Source organism: Choristoneura fumiferana, chromosome 28 (genome assembly GCF_025370935.1).
Source record: "Choristoneura fumiferana chromosome 28, NRCan_CFum_1, whole genome shotgun sequence".
Taxonomy (NCBI): Eukaryota; Metazoa; Arthropoda; class Insecta; order Lepidoptera; family Tortricidae; genus Choristoneura; species Choristoneura fumiferana.
The window spans coordinates 772260-797952 of NC_133499.1; the positions used below are offsets into that span (position 1 = coordinate 772260).

The 25693-nt window shown below is 40.6% G+C and overlaps 1 protein-coding gene across 1 annotated transcript; it reads left to right on the top strand.

Moving 5' to 3' along the window:
- The first annotated feature begins 3306 nt into the window (after positions 1-3306).
- On the top strand, positions 3307-23164 carry LOC141443723 (uncharacterized). Its single transcript, XM_074109071.1, has 6 exons — positions 3307-3329; positions 6628-6687; positions 10543-10737; positions 19169-20834; positions 22004-22143; positions 22721-23164. The coding sequence occupies exons 1-6, from the start codon at positions 3307-3309 to the stop codon at positions 22884-22886; spliced, it is 2250 nt and encodes a 749-aa protein (XP_073965172.1). The 3' UTR covers positions 22887-23164.
- Positions 23165-25693: the final 2529 nt, after the last annotated feature.

A 25693-nucleotide genomic window follows, 5' to 3' on the forward strand; every position in this document is an offset into this window, starting at 1 on the left:
TTCGTTAAGAAGATTCTTTAATTATCATTTTTTTCAAAGCATAGTTAAGAAAGGCACAAAAGAAAAACTTAAGTTGCTCAGCAGGTAACGCAATAACGTATATATAGGTACATGAAACATTTTGGTAATAAATTCCCCGTAATTATAGGATAACTAATGCGTAAATTAAATAAAGCCACAAAGGAGAATGAAACAAAATGCGTCCGTCGCGCATGTATAAACACGAGTATTAACGGACTTTTCTTTTCGGAAATTTCGCCATGGTATTTCAGTAAACAACATTAAAAACGGCTTCGTGGGTCTCAGTGTATCGAAAGAATATACTCTACTCAAATTCCGAAAAGAAAATGTAGGTAAGAAATTTCACTTTTTGTCCTTTACTTCAATTTTGTGATTACAAACTTTGATAAATTAATTCACGAATGTACACTTTCTATACACTGATTTCGGAGGGTAAGTAATAAAGCGAAATAAAAATAACAGTAAACACTTACGTTTTCTATGCAAACCAAATGATTATTTGTATCTCCAGTCCAATCCAAATATTTTGTGGGCAATTAAGTTGCAATCCCACTTCTGAAATGTGAACCGTACTGGTTCAACACTCAGAAGTAAGGAGTTTGAATGCAGAAACACTCAGCAGTATTGGAAAACAGTTTTATTGTTTAAAAGTTACAACAGTTCAACTTAGTTAAGTAGACAAATCGCAGTACTCTCAAATTATTTTACTAGCCCTGATGCTGAAAAACGAATGTCCCGGCATACCACCGTAGGCCGTCTGTCAAATGTCTTTCCCGCCATTTTACTTGCTTGTGATTGGTCGTCGATAAGTGTCATCCCTCGACCGATCACAAGAAACCAACACAACTATTTTTAATTATAATATTTTATTTAAATGGCTTCGAAAATTAACCAATATGTTAATAATAACTAATATATAAATATTTATAACACACATTTTGAATATACTAATTACACTTGTTTCACGACAACGTCGACTATTGTCATTAGTCCACGGTCGCCCTGAGACCGATTCGATATAAATGTAAGGATACCGTTCAAGACATGGGTAATTCTCACTCCGCGAAGTGATCTGACTCACTAGATCCAGCTCCGGTGGTCGGTACCGACGAATCCGCTTATTGAATCCGACTCCTTTATTGACTCCGGTTCTTACGAGCGATTTATTAATTTATCTATGGCCGATCCGCTCCGGCTCGTGCGGTCGGTCGGTGTCGGTACGGTACTGCGGTCCCCACCCGCTGACTGAACTGAAGTACAGATTCGTGAGAGAGAGAAAAGATTTGTTCGTTAGTCCATCCGAGTACCGACCGAAACCGACCAACCAAAACATAGATAATAAGATCCAAGTCCAAGATCCGATCCGCAGGGCTACTACGAACCGAACCGAACCGACCAACCAAACATAGATAATAAGATCCAAGTCCAAGATCCGATCCGCAGGGCTACTACGAAACTGCAAAATCGAAGTTCGTGTCGTGCGGTCCTTTGACACTTTTTATTATTTAATACGAGAGCGAAAGGGACGTACGATACGAACTTCGAGTTTTTGTAGTAGCCCTGCCGATCTGATCCGAGCCAAGCGAGAGCGAAGGCGGACGGAGCGAGTCAGTGTGAGTGAGCGTGACGGCGATCACGAGCGAGGCGAGCCGCTCGATCCAGTCGGAGTTAGTAACTCCGGAGTCAATAAGATTTGAAAGGAGTCATAAGGGATTCGGATCCGTTGAGGATCTGACTCTTTTGAATCTTCAGATCCGGATTTACCCACCTCTAATACCGTTCTCGTGTCTCGCCCGAGAAACCCTTTGAAAATACCGACACCGATCGGGAGAACAGCAGGGTTACTCCGAAACTCGAAACTCGAAGTTCGTGTCGTGCGGTCCCTCGACACTTATACTATTTAATACGAGAGTGAGAAGGATCGCACGACACGAACTCGAGTTTCGAGTTTCGGAGTAGCCTGCAGGCGACCGCGAGAACGAGACGGCGAGAAAGCGATCACATTCACGCTTCTCGGGTGTTCTCGGGGGTTCTCGGCGTGAGATGCGGCATAAAAGGTAAAAGTTGTCATTATTCTTTACATATCAGAAGGTGAAGTACGTAGTTTATGGTCAGCGAAAAATTATAAAGTTAAAAAGATTGCAGGCGCGCTAGCTCGACAATTAATAAATATTACATACCAAATACATACAGTCGTCGCCAATGTCGCCATCCCACATTCTAATCCTACTTAATATTATAAATGCGAAAGTTTGTGAGTGAGTAAGTAAGTAGGTTTACGGCTGGATGGATTTAAATTAAATTTAGCAAAAAGTTAGTTTATAACCTGGAACAGGATACTTTTTATTCCGATTTTCCCACGGGATTGGGATAAAATCTCGAAACAAAGGCTACAGTATATATAGGGAGATCTCGAAATAACAACCGCTGGGCTTAGAGTCATGAAATTTGGTATAGGTACATGTAGGTAACTGGCCGTCTGTAATAACAACACATAGGCTACTTTTCATCCCATTATTCCCACGGGACAGGGATAAAATATTGATATTTCAACCGCTGGATTTAGATTCAGACATAGTTATGCAAACAGGAACCAACCAGCACCCTCTAAAATTGAGATAAGTATGCAACAAATTACTAAAATGCACTCTATCAAGTTGATAGAAGGTGCATTTTACTCTTAGTAACTTGGTGCATACTTATCTAAACTTTGGAGTAGGTGTGGGTTGGTTCCTGTTTGCATAATTACGTCTCCAACCTTCTCAAGCCTTCAAATTTGGACAGTTGTTTGTTCTTAAAACAACCTCAATGATACTTATAAATTTTGGGAATTCTCAGTGGAGTATTGTAAAAGCCCGTAAATTGTAACTACCAGTGACCAGATCGAATGGTTTACGCACTGATGTATTAAACTGGGTTTACGCGTGCGAAGCCGTGGGTAAACTCTAGTACTTATAAATGCAAAAGTTTGTAAGTCGGTTTGTTTGTATTTTTTTCATTTAATAAGTATATTAATTAATATATATATACCATACATAAAACAATTAATATTACTTATTAAAGAAGATTATACACAACACAAGATACAATAATAGATAGGAAACAAAATAATAAAAACAACATAAATATACCTAACTATAAAAAGAAAACACCATCTAGGAGGCCCTCCTGCGGCATAGACCCCAACACACTGGCGGCATTACCTCTCTGTACAGTTAGAGAAATTCGCTGGGAGAGGTAAGCGCCAGCTCTGGGTCTCCTGAGGACTCTATCAGCCGGGACGACATGGCTCCCATGAAGGCCTTCATGTCAGCCGACCAGGGACCCATTGTCTCCACTGCGAGCGCCGCAAACTTTGTTATTTCATCACATCTAAAGAAACAATGAACCGATTTAGATGAAATTCGGTATACAGGTATACAGGTACAGAGAAGACATAGGATAGTTTTATCGTTTTTCCCAGGATATTGCATAGTTCCCGCAGGATAGCGATAAAAGGATTCTACGCGGACGTAATCGCGCATAAAGGCTAGCTGATTAATGATTATGTTTCTGCTTATCTGTCTGTGATGTTCGTTGTTCGGGTCAAATCTTACAAGTTGGTTTTGACCCACTTTCAATGGACTTACTTCAGGTATGTATAATATGTTTGATGACACATAATAAAAAAGCTGAAAGATTCGCCTTTGTCGGACATCATCATCATACAGTTAAAAAAAGTACAGTCAGCAAGGAAAGCTTGTATTAAAAATGATTTTTCACTTCTCATGCTCGTGTTTATGCTGTATCTAGACTACATAATAGTAGATTATTCTCGTGGCCTGGAAGTAGGTATGAGTATTAAACGGACAAGCTTGCGAGTCCGTTTAACTAATACGAAGCCAGGAATTGCTATTCCAGCCGAGACTAATATAAAGCTTTTCTCAAAAATAGTACTAATGCTGAAATAGAATAAACTTTTTCTCAAAATATATTATAACGTTTAATTTTATTCCAAAAATTTTCTTATGCTTTCCCGCTTTTTTAACTAAAAATAAACTACAGGTGTATTTTTCCACCGAATACCACAAGCTGTTTCAGACCCAATAGAAAAAGTTCAGAGTTCCAACAAATATCTGATACCGGCCATTAGACTTGGCTGTATACGACTTGTGCCAACATTTCCATGGCCTTTTTAACTTTAAAAAAAAATGTGATTGCGGACTGCAGGGCTACTCCGAAACTCGAAACTCGAAGTTCGTGTCGTGCGGTCCCTCTCGCTCTCGTATTAAATAGCATAAGTGTCAGAGGGACCGCACGACACGAACTTCGAGTTTCGAGTTTCGGAGTAGCCCTGCTGAATAGCACGCAAAAGTCCATACGTTTTTGTCGTTTTAAAAAGTGACTCAAGCATCCTCAAACTAAAGTACAGTTGCACAAAATGTGGTAGCGTAGCACTTGACGCGTCAAGAAAATTAAAATAAAACCGCTACCGTATTGCCTTCCAATAAAGTCGAAATACAAATGTAATAGTAATAACGTCTTATTAGATTCTAATCCTAATCAATACGTAATCTGGTATAACTGTACGTACATGAACTGTCATTCATACCAAAGACTACAAAGTATATATAGGGAGAATTCATACGTTGCGAAACTATTGTTTATTTAAGTGTTTTAATAAGAAAACGTCTAATTTATCACACTAGTAACAGTAGAAATCAATTAATGTTGGAACGTGTTAAAAATGCTACTTATAATATAGTTACCACGTCATTAGCTGGTGTACTTTACAGACACGGAAACTCTTTATGAAATACCATGTCCTGTGACTATTTACATGTGAAAAACGAGCCCGAATGGGTCCCGCCGGCAATTGTAACTCCTGACGCTCATTCTGTCAGTGAATTAAAGAATGACCTGCAAGAAACGGCGGGAAATGATAGCAAACTTGAGGTTTCTGAACCTATTCGAAATGGTAAGATTTTAATGATATTAAGTATTACATACAGTGTTTATAGCATATATTAGTCAAGTCAATCTGGCTTTCACATAGTGTTCAATGCCACTTTTATCTTTAACTTAGAACAAAACAAACCAGCAACTCGATTCACTATAAAAAAAAAACATGTTTCTTGTACAAGAATCTTGGGTCCCCCTAAAGCAAAGGGGGTCTCATATATAACTCAACACTCTAACCTTACCTAACCTATGTAAGATTGGTTTTTGGAGTCTTTTTGTATTTTTTATTTCAACTCCAAATTTTGTTACTTTAATGGTCATTCTGTAAAATCCATATTGAAAATACAAATTGAAACACAGAGAAACCAGAAAAGAGATCAAGTGACTAAATAAGAAAGCGAACAAGCTGAGAAAGCTGAGATATGTGGTGCACAGGAGAAATTTGTGTCTGTACTCCTATCTAGTGGTGGTGTAGAGGTATAGCACCCAGCAGCAGCAGCTGAGGACCTGGGTTCGATTCCCAACGCTGGTCTCTTTCCTGGTTTTTCTGTGCATCTTTGTTTCAGTTTGTATTTTCGATATGCTAATGTATGTTGTTCGGGACCCCCTTTGCTTTAGTCTTGAATCTGGTATAAATTTGCAATGTGAATTGTCATCAAATCTTGCAAGCCAAATTTCATCCAGTTCTGGTAAAAAAAAAAAAATTAAAAGAAATTAACCTAGGCGAACAGTTGCTATAAGCAAAAAAGTTGAAATTAAAATCAATTAAAAATTAAATGTTAATAAAAATCAATTCATAATCATTCATATATTCACTGTTTCCCAAAGACTTGATATTTTACAAGAGGGGATCCCAGCAATTGATATTTGTTTTATTTTTATTATTAATAATTTTAATTTTTGATCTTTGATATCTTTTTAAGTATTTTTAATTGTAATTTTGACATTCCACATTGTGTGACTGTATATTTTTATTCTTTTAATCATTGACATATTTTGTCCTGTTGTTGTGAATCATTTTTTATTTATATTTAATTTTATTGTCTTAACATTGTAATTATTTATATGATTGAATTTATTAATTTGACATAGTAGTGGTGAAGGAAAACATTGTGAGGAACCTGCGAAGCGATTCAATGGTGCATGCAAAGTTCCCAATCCACACTGGGCCCGTGTAGGAACTATGACCAAGCCCTCTTGTTCTGAGAGGAGGTCTGTGCCGAGCAGTGGGACGTATATAGGCTAGGATGATGATGATGATGATGACATAGTAGTAATTGTACCTAATTTAACTTTTTATATTATTATTATTATTTTTAATTTAATTTAAATTTTATATGGCTGACAATTTATGTAATTTACCACTATCATATACTTATTTTTTTATTGTATACAATTTGACGATCCTTTTGTGAATTTCTTATAATTACCTGACATGTATTTATTATGTATTTTTTCATTAGGGAATAAATAAATCTAATCTAATCTAATCTATCTATTCTAATCTGATACCTCAAGACTAATTCTTGACTAATGTTCAGAAACTGCTAAAACACAATATACACTTTGCTGCTGGCTGTATTGGTTGCTAATCTAAGGTGACCGGTTGCAGAAAATATAAAAAGTTGAAGACTGAAATTATCTCAATTAACTAACAAATTCCAGCTGCTGTAAAGAAGAAAGTCAAACGGGTCGGCCCAGCAGTGGTCCTGGCTCGCACAGGAGGTTTGGCTACTTTTTATTAAAGACTAGTGTTTTCCCGTTGCTCCGCAGGCGTAAAGTATTCGATCTGGTAGTTGCAATTCAAATTCTGGGATTTTACAAAATTCCCCTGGGAATTCCAAAACTTTATATCATGGTCGTTTTTGAGGTTTTGTACAAAATTTCAAGACTAAACCCACCGGTTGAAATTTCAAGATTTTGTCCCTATCCCATGGAAATATCGGGATAAAAAGTAGGTAGCCTATGTGTTATTCCAGATGTCCAGCGACCTACATACCAAATTTCATAACTCTAAGCCCAGCGGTTGCTATTTCAAGATTTTATCCCTATCCCATGGGAATATCGGGATAAAAAGTATCCTCTGTGTAATCCAGGTTATAATTTATAAACAATTTTTTTGCCACATTTCATACAAATCCGTCCAGCCGTTTCAGCGTAAGAAGTACAAACATACTCACCCACTCGCAACTTTCGCGAGGTTGTCATAGTCACATTCGGTGTGCTAAAGCCTCATTTAAATATCAGAGGAAAAAAAAATACTAGCAGGACTAGACTTCACCTCTTTCACTATAGGTCTGTAGCTGCTAGCTACACACTTGGTTGTAGAAGATGACGTCTGTCCATAAACTGGGACCAGAATAATATTTCGCCAGGCGTAAACACTCGCCGCTCTGAGAAGTGCGCGCGGTGTTTGCGCATCGACGTCTGCGGGCGAAATGTGTACAACTTCGGCGCTGCACGTATTTATAGCAGAGCCACACCGACAGCACACATCGACAACGCGATGGATGAGTGCCGGCGCAGATCACGCCACCTTTTGGAGGCGTGGTTATGATCGCGGATACCCTCGCGAATTGCGCCTATGTAAATTTGTATATATTAGATAATTTTTGTAAATAAACTCTCTTCTTCTTCTAAACTCCAATCTAATAGGGTGTTTTACTTATCTGCTACCAAACATCCCTAAAGGTCTTATAAATAGGCTCAAGAGTTCCTCAGCGCGCTATGGAGAGAGCTCTGCTTGGGGTTTCTCTACGGATCGAATCAGAAATGAGGAGATACGTAGAAGAACAAGGGTCACCGACAATAGGCAATGGGCAATGGGCAGGCCATATAGCTTGGTGATCAGATGGCCGTTGGGCTGACAAGTTCCTGAATGGAGACCACGGATTGGTAAATGCAGCTGGGATATCCACCAACAAGATGGATGTATGACCTGATCAAAGCCGTGGGTTGCAAGGTTGACACAGCGCTTCCAATCAAAGCAACTGGAGGTAAAAAAAAAGTACTATCGGTGAATTTGAACACAGCAAACATAGAAACTCAAGGTTTTAAAGAGTTGTCTAGGGGACGTTACCATGGCAACAAGGTACAGTCAAGGGCATAAATATCTATGCAGCAATAGCGTCAAATATATGTATACATCGACCTTATGGTTAGTGACATAAAGGTGTATAGATATTTTTGATGTCTTGGTAATGTACATCAATGTCAAAGTCAAAATCAAAATATCTTTATTCACTTTAGGCTAAAACAAGCACTTATGAATGTCAAAAAAAATCTACCACTGGTTCGGAAAAACCTCTGTTGAGAAGAATCCTGCAATTAACTCAATGAGGTATATTTTTTTTAAACAGATTTACAATATTATTAAGTGATATGTATACATCACAAATATTTAACACAACTTTATTTTTAACGTAGGTTCGCTATTTGAAGGGATCGCTAATGCGGATCGGAATTATTTCCAAATATCCCTGTCCATGATATAATCATTAACTTTATAATACGCCTTTGATATTAATGTCTTCTTGAAAATAGATCTGAATTTTGTATCAGTTTCATTTGTAATATTTTTTGGAATTTTATTATAAAAACGTATGCAATTTCCCAGAAACGACTTTTTGGTTTTAGCCAGTCTGTAAGATGGAACTTTAAGCTTCCCTGTGTTTCTAGTAGCCTTTGGCTTATCGACGTTAGTGGGAAAATCACATAGGGGAGAGCAGGTAGGATTCGTACACTTTTACTCTAGGCCTTGTAAAAATTAACCAGTACCTAATTTCAAAATAATTGAAATACTACCACATTGCCTATATATCTAGTTACCATAGTAGTATTCGTTAGAGTTGCCAAATAGCAACATTTCAAAGTTGTGACTGTTTCCCCAAAAAATGAGAAACGTACGAAAGCACCCCACGCTCGGGGTAGCTTCGTACACGGTGGAAGGCACATTCGTACATAGTGGGGAGCCTCCGTACAGAGTCACAAAACAAGCAATTTATACAAAATACAAATTTTTAATGAGGTCGAAAATAACACATAATCATATTATAATTCAGTCTTAATCAAAATAACAGTTTTTTTATTAATTGCTTAGTCCAAAATCCACCCCGTGATGTAATTGTTCAAAGCATCCTCTTCATCAGTCGATAAACTTGATTCGATGCAAATTTCGAGCTAAACACACGCTTTGGGATTGTACCTATGTACCATCGTTTTCAGCAACTGTTTTCTTGTGGAACTTAGTTAAGCGAGTTTAAGTGTTGTCGATTGATACCATAATTTTTGACCAGCTTTTCTAATGGACAAGGTTTGTCTAAGACCTCCTGTATAGCAGATTTTATTGTTTCTTCGTCTACCTGCCCTGTTCGAGTTCCCTTTTTAGGGTTCCGTACCCAAAGGGTACCAACGTAACCCTATTACTAAGACTCCGCAGTCTGTCTGTCTGTCTGTCCGTCCGTTTGTCACAGGTCTCTTTGAGTCGTAATAGTTAGACACTTACAATTTTCACAGATTATAAATAAATACCTAAATAAATAATATCATGGGACACTTGACACCAATTGACCTAGTCCCAAACTAAGCAAAACTGTGGCCACTATAACAATAAATACAAAAACAGAATAAAATAAATACTTAGGGGTGCTCCATGCAACAAACGTAATTGTTTTACAGTTTTTTGCTTGATATTAATAACGGCAACAGGTAGACGCTTGAAATATTCACAGATTTTTTTAGTTTTATAATCCCTTTATGAAAAAAAATTAAAATAAAAATAAATTAATATTTAGGTAAGGGGGCTCCCATACAACACACTTGATTTTTTGCCGTTTTTTTAATGGTTTTAATAATGGTACGAAACCCTTTGTGCGCGAGTCCGACTTTGCCAGTTTTTTATTTACGTATATTCGAGGCAAGACTCTGAAACAATAAAAAAAACCATAAATACTAACTCGGGGTACATTCGTACAGTACGAATCTACCCCACTCATCAATGCACGAAGGCACCCCAACACAAAAAAGCAAGAAATTAAATCAAAATAAAAATGCCCGTTAAGATTATGTCAAAAATAACGTTAACACGAAAAACTAGAGCATTAACATATAACCCATGGATAATAACGTAAACGATTCGAGAAAAAGTTATTAGAGATAAACGCATTCAAAACTGAATCCAAAAATTACTTACGTGGAGCGAAAACACGTTTCGATCTGCCTTGACGAAGCTGGCCGCCGCAGTGCCACCCCGCTCCGCGGTTAGCCTATGCGTGTGAGTGGGAGTCACGCACACAAATACAATCGCGTCAACGTGTTTGGTAGTGGAGATATGACTACTGTACGAATGCTCCCTCTGTACGAAGCCTACCTGCTCTCCCCTATGGTCTTCCTGACATACATGATTATTTCAAAAACATAAAGCAACGCAGGATACCTATTTCCTTAAAATAAGATCTTAAAGATTCACGCGTCTTCAAATTATAAATTGCTCTAATTGCTCTCTTTTGAAACAAAATTGACTATTTATGGCCCTTGACTGTACAAGAGAAAGATCGACCCCAAGTGTTATTTATCCACCAGATGGCCGTGCCCGCTGTGCCCCTCTCGCTCGTGGTCCCCGGCGCACCTGCGGATCCACTTGCGCGTGCACAGCGGCGCCCGGCCCGCCTGCTGCCACGTGTGCGGCGCGCGTCTCGCCACCGCCGGCAACCTGCGGCGACATCTACTGGCGCACGCCGGGGAGCGCCCGCACACCTGCCCCCACTGCGGGAACAGGTAACAAGTCCGCCCGTGCGACTGCCTGTACGCCGCATCACTGCCCGCACTGCGGAACAAGGTAACGCGTTTGCCCGTGCGACTGCCTGTACGCCGCATCACTGCCCGCACTGTGGGAAGAGGTACCCCGATCCCGTCTAATGACTTCCTGCTCGCACTGCGGGAAAAGGTACCCGATAGTTAAGGTTCAGTTTCATTGGTCGATAGAGCCCGCATTCGGATAACCGTTTTCATTAGTCGATAGGGTTTGCCACCGCCGCGCCGGCAACTTACAGCGCCATCTATTAACGCACGCCGGCCATCGCCTGTCAAATTCAAATTCAAACCCTCACTCTGTGATCGGAGCCCTCACTAGTATCGTGAGAGAAATGAGGGCTATCGCGCATGTATTCGCCGCTAGAAGCGCTAGTGTAGCGAGAGGTCTCTGAAATGTCAAAGTCCACTGTTTTTGAGTGAGCTACGCGGGTTTATTATAATTTTTAGAATAATGTTTTTTGACAGAAGCGCCGTGCAGTGAGTCTGTCAACTTTTAGGTTATTATTCCCATTAAAATAATAATCCTTTCTAATTATTTATCTGGTGTGGATTATTTAGTATATTAATACTAGTTTAACTTAATTAACAACAAATAAAGAGTAGGAGTAGAGTTAAATTATGCGACTCGCTTATTTTATCGAAACCAGTTATGCTGATACAGTATTTCATGATTTGGCTATTGTCTCGCACTAAAAAAACAATCAACGCCTGCAAAACGCCAGGCCAGATTTGTTTTGATATTCCATATCGCTCTCCACTGACTCCTTTCTTAACAGGGGCCAACTTCTTAAAATGGAGGCTCGTCGAAGCTGCATCTTGTTACTCTTTTATTCGAATAATTAAACTGAACAACCCTCATATCTTTTTGATAAACTTAATTTTCGAACCGAGCCGTGCGGCGAGCCCCCGCCTTCTTTGGTCCGCGACACAAGGGCGCTTATTTCGTGGTAGCTTTAAATATGCCGCCACCGAAATGCTGGAACAACATCCCGCCACCAATAAGAAATCGTGAAATCGCTAATAAAATTCAAAAAGGACCTAAATAATTCATTTTATTAAACTTACAGATCAGCTCAACATAAGCGCGCTTTTGTGTAGATGTTGATGTGGTTGTACTGAGGGTGGGGAGGGGCTTGTTGGTTGGAGTTACTGTGTTGCGGTTTGCTGTCCCAATGTTGCAGGCGCAATAATTTTGTGTGGGTGCGAATTGTGTTTGTTATTTATCTGAATCTCTTTATGTACATAGAACATGAAATTAACAGTTAAACAAGAGAAACAGCTATAATATAATATAGTGGTTGTTATATTTTGAACTGGGCGGTGTGTGTCGCGTAGTTCTGTATCGGATGCCACTGGATCCACGTTAATATTCAGCGTCGAGCCACCTTTAGTGACCCGGCAAGTGCTATGGACTCCTTTTCGCATTAGTATTTTACCTTTAATTTATCATTTTTATTTTTATTTTTCATTTTAGCATGAATGTCTGTACCTAATTATTACTATGGTGAAATAAAGATTTATTATTATTATTATTATTATTATTTTATTAACACACTTGTCCGGTTGGCCGAGAGCCAAAAATATGGAGGGGAACGAGGAGCCCCCCGATCCGGGCGGTGGCAGTTCCACAAACACGATTGAGATGGACTCGCAAGACAGTAATTCACGAAAGCGTAGTCTTAACTTGTTGGAACTTTCATCGTCCGAAAGGTTCGAACCTAAAGGCAAAAAGGTGATGCAGGGAACCGACGTCGACAACGCATCTGCAGCAACCGTCTATAAACACCCTGATTTAGACGCGGATTCACGCAAATACGGCAGTGAAGACAGTGGCCCATTTATAGTTCACATCTCACGAGACGCGGAATCGTACAACTCGGGTATTTCACTGCAACCAATAAAGGTTGGTCTCGCATTTGCTAGAGCCAACATCCAAAATATCAAACGAGATGGTATTAAGATCGTTGGCAGAAACCGTGTCTCGGTGGAGTTTAAGACCGCTCAGGATGCTAATTCCATTTTAGAGAACCCCTTTTTGTCACATCATAAATTTGTAGCCAGCATTCCATCCTATAATGTTTCTCGTATGGGATTGATCCGTGGTGTACCAGTTGACTGGTCAATGGAAGAATTTGTGGACGCTACCGACCTTAAAGACGGACAGGGTAAAATCCTTAAAGCCCGGCGCCTCCAACGTAAGGTAACCAATGAGGGAGGACCTCCATCCTGGGTACCAACTCAAACTGTCGTAGTGACTTTTGAAGGTCAAAAACTTCCAGACAGAATCTTCGCTTTTTATACGTCGTTGAAGGTCGAAGTGTATGTGCTACCGACAATTCAATGCCGAAAATGTTTGAGGTTTGGTCATATACAGGCCCAGTGCCGATCTGATGCTCGTTGTTTTAAGTGTGCCCAAAAACACCCAGGCGAAGGTTGCAACGTCGCCGCTGAGCAAGTGACTTGCTTCTTCTGTTCAGGTCATCATTTTGCTACAGACCAACGTTGCCCTGAATATTGTAGGCAAAAATCTATTAAACTAGCAATGTCGGAGCACAGTATCTCTTACCAAGAAGCCTCCTCTCGCTTCCCGGCCGTACGTCGCCCTTACGCCGACGTAGCTAAGATTTTTTTTGAACCAGTTTCCAGTCCCTCTTGGCAACCTCCCCCTCCTGGTCACTCTTCCTTGCCTCCTCAATCGCCTCCCTCGACTTCATACCGTAAGACGGTCACTCGTAAAATTAGACCAAGGACCCCCCTGTCTCCCGGCTATGACCGGCAAGCTCATAAAGAAATTATCTCGACCCCCCAATCTCAGGTTCCTAATGGATACGTCTTATCATCTCGGCGGATGCCAGCTGAGACGCCCAATGACGATCTTATGGAACTATTATTCAAACTCCTCACCAATATAATCGCCAAATGGAGCGATTGTTTACCGCCCGACGTTGCCCCATTAATGGTTTCGCTAGCTGAAAGATTATCCTTCTCCAATGGCCCCCCAGGCCAACTTTCTTCAATGGAATAGTCGTAGCATCATCCCTAAAAAACCAGATTTAATAAACCTCGTTAACGAGCACTCTATATCTGTGGCGGCCATTTCGGAGACATGGTTGAGACCGGGTTCCCGTTTTAGGATCCCGGGCTTCTCGTGCCTTCGGGAAGACCGCGATGATGGACGTGCTGGTTGTGCGTTGTTCATTAAAAGAGGTTACTCTTTCTCTCAAATCCCCCTCCCTCCCCACTCTCATGAAATTAACGCAGTTGCGGCTAATATCATGGGAATAAATTTTGTATCAATTTATATTCCGCATCCAAATATCAACCTAATACCTGATCTTTCTACCATCCTGTTCTCGGTCCCTCCTCCTCTCCTCATCTTAGGTGATTTCAATAGCCATAATACCTCTTGGGGCTCATCACACAGTGACATATTTTCGTCTTTCCTCTTGGATCTGTTTGATGACATTAACGTCGTAGTCATCAATGACGGCTCCCCCACCCACCGAGTTTATCCTGGACAAAACCCTAACTCGGTGCTAGATTTGTCTGCTAGCTCTCCTAATCTTTCGTGTTCGCTATCATATCAGGTGCTGAAACAGTCATTCGGAAGTGATCATTTCCCCATTATTATCTCCCAGCCATCCTCCGTTCTTCCTTCACCTGTTCCCCAACCACTCCTTAAATATAGGTTGGATAAAGCAGATTGGCCTAGCTTCTCTTATTATGTGGAAAAAAAATTAAAAGAGCTGGACTCCAACCTTTCAAACCCTTTTGAACAATACTTCCAATTCCAATCGATACTGATAGAGGCAGCCGATAAGTACGTCCCGAAGAAAAAAATTCTTGGCAGCAAAGTCCCTTCACCTCCCTGGTGGGATGCAGAATGCACGGCGGCGGTTAAAGAAAGGGATAACGCCGAACGTAAGTTCAATGTTTCCGGTCTTTCCGAAGATTTCGTCGCCTACCAAAAAATCTCTGCTCACACTAAGCGCCTCCTAAAGAAAGCTAAAAAGAAAGGATGGAAGGGATTTTGCGAAAATCTCAACCCTAGAACTCCGCCATCGCTGGTATGGAAGAGTATTAAAAGATTCAGAGGCTCTTTCCGATCTGACTGGTCAACCCCTCATAATCCTCCTTCCTGGTTGGCGGAGTTCGCGGGTAAATTAGCTCCCTCATCGGTTCCTGAGGAATCTTGCATAAACCCATCTCCTCCTTCTGCTGAACTAGGACCCCTCGACGAACCCTTCACATTCCCGGAACTTGAGTTGGCACTGGACGGTCTTCGTAACAGTTCACCCGGAGAAGATGGCATTCCTTATATCTTTATCCAGAAACTTAACCGCTTTTCAAAGGAACATCTGTTAAACCTTTTCAATTTGTTTTTTGTGACTGGGGAAATCCCTGAGTCATGGATGACACAAATTGTAATTCCAATGCTCAAACCAGGCAAGAACCCTCAAGATGCCAACTCCTATCGACCAATTGCCCTTTCTGCAACAATTGGTAAAATATTTGAACATTTAATTAAGAATAGGCTGGAATGGTTTGTTGAAAAAAATAATTTACTCGCTAACTCCCAGTTCGGATTCCGTAAAGGAAAAAGCACCATGGACAGCTTAAGCATATTAACCTCGGACATTAGATTGGCCCTTTCCAAAAAAAAACATCTTGTAGGTTGCTTCTTAGATGTCTCCGCCGCATACGACAATGTTCTTCTTCCGGTGCTCAGAGCAAAAATGCTCCAGCTGAGTATTCCTGTGAGGATAGTTCATTTTGTTTGTAAGTTATTCATGGGACGCACCATTAAAATTCGATCCGGCAATAGTTTCCATCCTCCCCTTACCCTATGGCAGGGACTCCCTCAAGGTTCGGTGCTCTCCCCTCTTCTTTATAGTTTATATACGTATGATATGGAACAATCTGTCTCCCCCTTCTGTAGTATTCTTCAGTATGCCGACGACCTGGTGCTTTATACGGGCTCGCAGTCAACTGATGCTGCATCTTCAAAACTTAATGAAGCGCTCAGTTATCTCAAGGTTTGGCTTGATGATCATGGACTGTCTCTATCTCCATCTAAAAGTAGCATAGTTACCTTCACGCGAAGTAGATTCATACCCAACATTCAAATTCAATATGATCGAGACGTCATTCCTTGCAAGGACTTTGTGAAATTCCTTGGAGTCTTTTTAGACTCTAGAATGACAGGTGTACCACATTTGGAATATGTGACTGGAAAATGTGAAAAGGGTATCAATGTTCTTCGAGCTCTCTCTGGGGTCTGGTGGGGCGCCCATCCATACTGCCAAAAGCTCGTATACAACGCAGTTATCCGTAGCCAGATCGACTATGGCTCTATGGTGATAGAACCCTGTAACAAAAACGCACTTAAGAAGTGGGATCTGATTCAAGCTAAATGCCTTCGAATTTCTCTAGGTGCTATGAAATCCTCACCAAAAAATGCTATGCAGGTCGAATGCTTGGATCCTCCCCTGTCCCTCCGTAGGCAGTACTTGGCAGACCGCTTCATCTTCAAAGCTTGTTCTATCTCTAATCATCCCCTTCTACCTCGACTAGAGGCGCTTTCTCTGGAAGTATCTGAAAATGCATATTGGTCACATAAGGAGACACCAAGGTATATTGTTTCGTACTCCAAATTAAAAAACCTCTCGTCACCGATATACACCTCCAGCTCTAACCCTATCTTTGAGGTCAACTATGAGTCTTTAACTTACACCCCCAATGTTATCCTTGATTTTGGCATTGACAAGGATAACCCAGCGGCTAATATTCAATTTAATAAAAAATTGGAAGAATGGCAAGATTGGTTACTCATTTTTACAGATGCTTCTAAGCTAGACCCTAATGGTCACGTAGGAGCAGCGGTATGGATTCCCAAATACCAAATTGTCTTGACTCAGAAAGGCCCAACTCAGTCATCTGTTTTCACTGGGGAATCCATAGCCATTTTAGAAGCAATCAAATTTTCGAAATCCCATAATATCTCAAAAGTATTAATTTTTTCCGACGCCAAAAGCTGCCTACAAGCAATTGTTGGTAACCATTTTAAAATGAAAACCAAATATCCAATTATTTTGAAAATCAAAGAGTCTCTATACCGTTGTAAGTTAAAAGGACTAGATGTTACACTTGCATGGATTCCGGGCCACTGCGGCATAGTAGGTAATGAAGAGCGGACGCATGGGCAAGAGAATCCATCGAAATCGGTTGCCAGGAATATAACACCATCTTACCATCAGACCTAACGATGTCCGCTCGAGTTGACTTGAGGATCTCCTGGCAGAATATGTGGAGCCTCTCCAGACTCCAGAAAGGACGACACTACGGGAACATTCAACCGTTAATCCCTCGAAAACCGTGGTTTTATCGTTTCCGCTCTGCGAATAAATGGGTCACTTCTACCATATGCCGACTCCGTTTGGGTCATGTCTGTACTCCGGTGTTCTTAAATAAAATTAGGGTGCGGGATAACTCCTTGTGCGAATGCGGTCTAGACGAAGGAACTCTTGAGCACATTTTTTTTAATTGCGGTAAACTTACATATTCTCTGTATGACGTGTTGCCTAAGGATGTTCCGCGTCCTATTAACTTTCCGACACTTCTTTCTCTTTTAGATTCTTCCTTGACAAAAATTTTAATCAAATTTATACTGAGTCACAACATTAAGTTGTAGTAAAATTACAGCATGTTTCTATATTTTATTTTTCCTTTCCACTACTTCCTTTTATGTTAGCATGTTTAACAGTCTTCATTTCCCTGTTAAAAAAAAAAAAAAAAAAAGTCACGCGTCCGTGTGCCGTCCATAACATATGTTATTTGTTTTAGGTCTCCTATCTGTTCCTTCTCCAAAATCAAAATTTCATAAACCGAACATTCTCCTCATGTGCGTAATGTCTCAACATCGACATTGGCAAAATACGTCTTGCTAAAACAGCAAGAGTGAAAGCCATATTAAAAAAAAAAAAAAAAAAAAAAAAATAATTTGTAATATTTGGCAATACCTGAAATTAATGTAACGAACGGGGCAATGAATTTTCTGTGTTTTGTTTTGAGACAGTTTTGTCTTTCGGAAACCTTTGTCCTCCCTTGTTTCCGAACAAAACGGAACTACGCAAACACTGTGGCATGCTCGATATTTTTATTGGCACGATTTTACTGTATTAAATATAATTTCGGGAAACTTCGTGATGTCTTTCTCGTCCAATATTCGCAGTGCCTGAAGACTAGAGTCTTCGACCAGTTGTGTGTTGCCAGTGATGACTTATGGCGCTGAGACGTGGTCCTTAACATTGTTGGCCTTTAGAGAGGCTTTCAAATGTCACGCAACGAGCTATGGAGAGAGCTATGCTTGGAGTTTCTTTGCGCGAAGAATCCGGAATACGGAAATTCGTCGAAGAACTAAAGTCACTGACATAGCTGGAAAAAATATGCAAATTGAAGTGGCAATGGGCAGGCCACATCGCTCGAAGAACAGATAACCGTTGGGGGGGAAAGTCCTCGAGTGGCGACCACGAACGGAAGACGAAGCGTTGGCAGGCCTCCACCAGGTGGCTGACGACATCGTGAGAGTGGCGGGAACCGGTGGATGCAAGTGGCAAGTTTGTCGTTCATTGTGGCGTTCTAAGGGGAGGCTTTGTGTCCAGCAGTGGACGTCTTCGGGTGATGATGATGATGATGATGATGAAATATAATTTAAATATAAATGTTGTTTTCACGCCCGTAATAACAAACTAACCACTATACTTCAGGCTGGACCTTTGTCTACAGTGGCGCCAACTGGTGAGCGCGAAAACGGTAGCCCTCATTGAGTCTCTGAAACGTTGCATTCGAACTAGGGCTATTAATTAACATCCTAGTTCAATAAACAAAACGTGTGGCACATGCTGAGTGGAGACCCTTTTTGGTATCCTGTCGTGTCACCACATAAGTTAGTTTTATTAACCCCCGACGCAAAAAGAGGGGTGTTATTACTTTGAGCGCTATGTGTGTCTGTGTGTCTGTCTGTGGCACCGTACCTCTTAAACGGGTGAACCGATTTGAATGCGGTTTTTTATTTCTAACGATGGTTCTTAGACTTGTTTCATCAAAATCGGTTCAGCTGTTTAAGAGATATTGAACTTTGAAGAGATAATGTCGGGGGTTTTCCAACTTTTTGTTGGTTAGGTTATTGTTACCATTGGTTAAATTTATTTGACGGATAATGTGATGCCGTCTCTTTTTGTTTTGTTCGAATAGACGGAGACGGCATCACATTTATCCGTCAAATAAAACTAATCAATGGGTGGTGAAATAGCCCCTTAGTCTTACAGTACGGTGGTGGTACTGACGGCACCGAAAAAAATCTCTTTCTTTAATTTACTAAAACCTTTTGTTCCAGGTTCACCCAAAAATCAGTTCTAATCAAACACATACGGATACACACGGGCGAAACCCCATTCTCTTGCAACATATGCCATAAGAAGTTCTCTCGTAGTTTCACCTTAGCCTGTCACTTAAGGATCCACGGCGAAAAGTATGTCAAAGAATTGAAACCAAAAACACAAATCCCACCGGAAAGCTGGACGTGCGAACTGTGCAACAAAACATTCAAGAATAAAGCTTACCGGCACACACACATGCAAATACATACCAGGGTAAAGGAGTTCTCTTGTGAAATGTGTCAGAAAACTTTTGCAAATTTTACAAATTTAGAGAAACATATGAAGGTACATTCGGAGAAGGGGAGGACGTGTACAGTTTGCGGTAAAGAGTTTAAGACTCAAGCTAATTTGGCGAGGCATATGCTAGTCCATACGGGGGAGAGACCGTTCCCATGCAGCTTTTGTGAGATGAGGTTCACGCAGAAAAGCGTTCTGGTGAAGCATGAGAGAGTACACACTGGTGAATTGCCTTATACATGTGAGATTTGTTTGAAGAAGTTTGCGAGGAGTTTTACATTGGACAACCATTTGAAAAGGGTGCACAAGAAAGTTAGAAATAGAGCCACTGCAAAATACAAAGACGGTAGGAAAGAAATGCTGGATGAAGATGTTAGTAAAGATGCATTAGGGGATGTGAATGATGAAAAGCCTAAAATATGTGATACAGATGATTATAATGAAGATAGCGTGCAATTTGATGATAATGTGGATTCAGATGTAGCTTGTGATATTAATAAAAAGGAAATAGTGTGTGAAACTAAACCATATTGGTGTGGGAATTGCGATTCGTGGCATTCCACCAGTGATGAATTTTACAAGCATGAATGTACACAAGCGGATAATGTTAATTTAAGCGATAATGAAATTGTAGCAGTTAAAGAAGAAAACAATGTTATAAACGGAAATGCGGCAGATCCAATTGATAATAAAGCAAAATCTAAAAAAGCGAAGAAACGTTGGACATGTAAGAAATGCAATAAGAAATTTAAAACTAAATCGTATTATAAAGCGCACGCGAAAATCCATAATGGCGAAACGCCTGGCTTCTGCGATATATGTCAAAAACATTTTAACAGCAATGGCAATTTGATTAGACACATGCTCATACATACAGGCGTCAGACCCTTCGCTTGTGAATTTTGTAATAAACATTTCACACAAAAAAGTGTGTTAATAAAACATCAACGTATACATACAGGCGAATTGCCGTACTCCTGCGACATTTGTGGCAAGAAATTCGCGCGTAGTTTCACCTTGTTGAATCATAAGAAAGTACATAGCATTGTCAAGCCGTATGCTTGTAAATTCTGTGATAAATCGTTCACTCAACGAAGCGCAATGACTATACACGAAAGGAATCATACAGGTGAACGACCGTTTTCATGCAATGTGTGTAGTAAAAAATTTACCAGCAATAGTACTTTGAAAAGTCATAAGCGTATACATACGGGTAGCAAACAGTTCCTATGCGATATTTGCTACAAACAGTTTGCGACAAGCAGCAACTTTTATAGCCATATGAGGATACATAATGGAGACAGGAGACACGGTTGTGATGTGTGCGAGAAAAAGTTTTATACGAATAGCAGTTTGAACAAGCACAAACGGGTTCACGAGAGTAAGGTAAGTGGAAGCATTTTATTTTTTACCCGACTGCCCTAAGGAGGGTTGTGTTTTTCGAGCGTATGTATGTATGTATGTGGGTATGTAAACGGCTGGACGGATTACATATGAAGTATCGTTGGATTTGTCGTAACTGTCGGAGTGACATAGGCTATATAATATTTCAATATGGCGCCTGCGAAAAAAAATATGGCGGAGGAATGAAAAAAAATGTTGTATTGTAGCAATATGGGTATCAAATGACAGCTAATAATTAGCCCATTCTAAATATATATGGGTTATAATACTTTTAATCTACCGTTTTCACATAAATATCAAAAAAGTGTAAAATAAAACATTAAATTAAAAAATCAAAAAACCCGACTGCCAAAACTAAAAGGAAGAAAATAAGTCTAGTGGTCTAGAACTCTGTTACGTAGCTAATTTAAAGTTATTTGAATCGTGACGCTCAAAAACTCTTAGTAATGGGTCCCGACTGTTGAACTTTAAATTAGCTACTTAACAGAGTTCTAGACCACTAGACTTATTTTCTTCCTTTTAGTTTTGGCAGTCGGGTTTTTTGATTTCTTTACATTTATTTTATACAGTATAGGCTTGCGTTTGGCCACAATCACGCCTGATGGAAAGCGAGGATGAGGCCTGCGATGGAGCGCGCTTGCCTAGTAAATGCTCATTCACCCTACACTTGAAGCGGCCAAATTGTAGTGTTCAGGAAACAGTCGCAGGCAGAGAATTCCACTCCTTTGCTGTGCGGTTGATGAAGGAAGAGCGAAAACGCTTTGTGCGGATTTTGGGAATACTGACAACGTAAGGGTGGAGACCCCGCCTACTTCTGGTCGACCTGTGGAAGAAAGGATCAGGTGGAATAAGGTCGTCTACGTCTGTAGAATGCCGACAGGAACATGTCAGCAATAACCCTCCTTTGGGCAGTCGGGCAACCAGCAACAAGCCGATTTTAAGAGTCATGTTTATGAAAAGATTTCGCTAAGGTGCTAATAAAATTTGAGCATTTACTTGTAACAGAACTTCGAGCATTTCCAATAGGGAATATCAGGCAAAGCTCTGCGCAGGGGGCGCCACTAGCACAAACCGTAAACAGACCGCCACAGATCATGATATTTACAACGATAGTAGAGAACCCTTTCTGAGTGATATATTGTAATGGCCAGCCGAGCCCCGAGCCGCCGGACCTGTCCAAGCCGCTGGCGTGCGCGTGCGGGCGCCGCTTCAGCGCGCGCGCAGCCCTACTGCGGCACGCGCGTGCGCACGCCGCGCCGCGCCCGCATGCCTGCCCGCTCTGCGACAAACGGTAACTTGCGCCATCTAGTGTTAAATAGAATAACTTGCGACGAATGCTAACCAACAGTAACTAGAAGCGCCATCTAGAGTCGGATAGAATAACTTGTAACAAATGTTAACCAACAGAGCAACAACTAGCGCCATCTAGTGTTGGATAGAATAACCTACATCCCTTCTCGTTAAGCCCGAGGATATTTTGTTTGCGGGGTTTATAATAATAAAATGTATGCGTGTAAATCTGAGAGCCTGTATGTATTTTGGTTATTTTGTAACACGTATTCGTGGTCCATCTGTAATGTAGGTGTAGACGAGCGTGAATGGGAACGTTGGGAGAGGAAGGCCTAGACGAACGTACCACGATCAAATCGGGGACGTTCTGAAGAAAGGTCGGGTCAGGAGTACTCTAAACCGACTTGCATGCATGAAAAGATTGATGAATGTAGAGAAGCGAGGGTTGTATGCCAGAATCGTAGCAAGAAGGATGTAGTCTCTGCCTACCCCGTTGGGAAAGAAGCGTGATTTTGTGTACGTATGTATGTATCAGTAATGTAATTTCGAGTTTTAAGTAAATCGGATCTTTTTTCCAGGTTCGCTCTAAGCGGCGACTTAACCCGCCACCGCCGCTCCCACAGCGGAGAGAAGCGCTTTTCCTGCGACACATGCCACAAGCAGTTCACCCGCAACAACACGCTCACTCAGCACCGGCGGTTGCATCACGCTAACGAGACTGGCGCCATGCCTAGTGTCGAGTAGATGAGGTGACGTCAACTTATAACGCCATCTAGCGTCGTACATTGGAACTAAGAGATTGTCGAGATATGAACCTTGAAAAATATTTTACTAATTAATTTTCGCATTCACGACTATTGTTAATTTTATAATTTATTTTTTCAATACTATATATGTTTTAGAAACAAGGAATATTTTTAAGCCAATAGTGATCTTCACAATCTGTAAATACGTATCTAAATCATTTATTTTATTTTGGCGATATTTATTCATTGAAACTATATGAAACTAATTAAAATAATGTTAATTGTGAGCTGTGTTGTTTTTTAATTCGCATTATTAGCGTTAATTGTAAACAACGAACTTAAGGTCCTGATAAACTTCAGCAGAACATCGAGCATTCGTCGTTTTTAGGGTTCCGTAGCCAAATGAAACTGAATATCATAAACTCAACCTTTAAAAAGCGGCCAAGTGCGAGTCGGACTCGCCGTGAAGGGTTCCGTAGCATCAAGTAACATAATATAAAGTTTCCTTTACTTTACGATTTATGACGTATTAAAAGAAAACTACTTACTAGATCTCGTTCAAACCAATTTTCGGTGGAAGTTTGCATGGTAAAGTATATATTTTTTAGTTTTATATTAGAAACCTCAATATAATTTTTGAAGCCCTATCCATAGATACTCCAAACTCCACACGTATGGGGAACCCCCAAATTTACTGGGTTTTTTCTCTATTTTTGAGCGAAATCTTTATGCGGTGAATACATCTACTTACCAAGTTTCAACAGTTTAGTTCTAATAGTTTCGGAAAAAAGTTGTTGTGACATACGGACGGACAGACAGACATGACGAATCCACAAGGGTTCCATTTTTTGCCATTTGGCTACGGAACCCTAAAAACTAAAAAGGGGTAAGTTAAAGTTCAACAGTCGGGAACCATTCAAGTCGTGATTACACTGCTTGATCAAATTATTTTTGTCTTTTTAGTTATTTTAAGGCAGTCGGTAAGAGCGCAGCCTAAGGTATCGCCAATATTTGGAACAATTATATTTTTTCTTTTAGAAATATAAAATTTTACTCGCAAATGTGATGAAAAACATTGTATGTCGCACGGGCGGTACTATAATTACGAACATCGACTCATTAAAGCCCTGTCTTCGACTTCGGGCTTCTAATAGACTCTCGTTCGTAATTCCTTATTTACCGCCCTTAAGACACAATGTACTATTGTCGCAGCGACAAGAGCTATAAAACTCGCTGAGCTATAGATACTCGCTCAGCGATGTCAGCTTGGCGGCCGCCCCGCACGAGCGAGTCGAGTGGAGCGAGTAATCGCCCGTCGCACTCCAACACTTGCTTACAGCCAGCGGCAAAACTACACTCGCTTCTCGCTGCTCACCCACTCGTTTCTAGTTACTCGCTCATCGTCGGCGGTGGGACAAGTGCCTAATCCCCCAGCCAGATCTTTGTCACAATAACACAGTGGCGGGAAAAAAAATACATTTATAATAAATAGTACATTGTATTGTATCTAACGGGCGGTAAGTAAGAAATTAAAAACGAGTCTATAGAAGCCGGAAATCGAAGACTGAGGGCTTTAATGAGTCGATGTTCGTAATTCCAGTACCGCCCGTGCGGCATTCAATATTTTTCATCTCATCACATTTGTAATTATAAAAATTATGTAAATATTTTTTGTCTTACAAATGACAAAAAATATTATTTTTACAAAAATCGCTGATACCGTTGGCGCAGTACACACACACACATACATCAACAACAAAACAGGCCAAGTGCGAGTCGGACTGGCGCACGAAGGGTGCCGTACCATTATCTATACAACATTAGACATACATTAGCAAAAAAAACAAGCTTGTTGCATGGGAGCCCCCTTTAAATATTTATTTCATTTTTATTCAACTAATTATTTTTGTGATTATACAACTAAAGATTCTGTGAATATTTCAAGCATCTACCTGTTGCCGTTATTTATTAATATCAAGCAAAAAACTGTAAAATAATCTCGTTTGCTGTATGAGAGCCCCGTTACATATTTATTTTACTGTTTTTAGTATTTGTTGTTATAGCCGCCTAGACATGGGTAATCTCAACTCCGCGAAGTGATCTGACTCACTAGATCCAGCTCCGGTGTCGGTACCGAATCCGCTTATTGAATCCGACTCCTTTATTGACTCCGGTTCTTTCGAGCGATTATTAATTTATCTATGGCCGATCCGACCCGGCTCGGTTCGGTCGGTACTGAACTGAAGTACCGATTCGTTTCGTCCTTTTGATGTTGAAAATTGAAAAATTCTAAATTGTGTATTTTTGAAATATGAGCTACTTTAACTGCGTAGCCCGCTCCGGTTATATTATATTGGTGTTTTAATTATATCTAATTTCTTTCAATATAACCGAGCGAGTAGTCCGAGTACCGACGTAGGTACCGGCTCACTCAGCGCCCGACCAAACGTAATCCGATGAGCCGAGAGCGAAAGTAGAGCGAGTGAGTGTGACGGCGATCACGAGCCGCTCGATCCGGCCGGACTTGGTCGGAGTTAGTAACTCCGGAGTCGATAAGATTTGAAAGGAGTCATTAAGGGATTTGGATACGCTTGAGGACTCTTTTGAATCTTCAGATCCGGATCTACCCATCTCTATAGCCGCCACAGTAATACATAATCTGTGAAAATTTTAAGTGTACACCTAACTTATGACTCAAGAGATAGCAGTGACAGACTGACAGCGGAGTCTTAATAACCCTAAAAAGGCCCTGCAACAGGCATTGCAACCGAGTAAGCTTGTATGTTATACTGTATGCTACTACAC

Excerpts from the sequence above, each read along its gene's own strand:
- LOC141443723 (XM_074109071.1), top strand. The coding sequence starts at position 3,307 with ATGGCTCCCATGAAGGCCTTCAT. Across the intron at positions 10,738-19,168 it reads TGCCCCCACTGCGGGAACAG|GTTCACCCAAAAATCAGTTC; the intron begins GTAACAAGTCCG and ends CTTTTGTTCCAG. Across the intron at positions 22,144-22,720 it reads TGCCCGCTCTGCGACAAACG|GTTCGCTCTAAGCGGCGACT; the intron begins GTAACTTGCGCC and ends TCTTTTTTCCAG.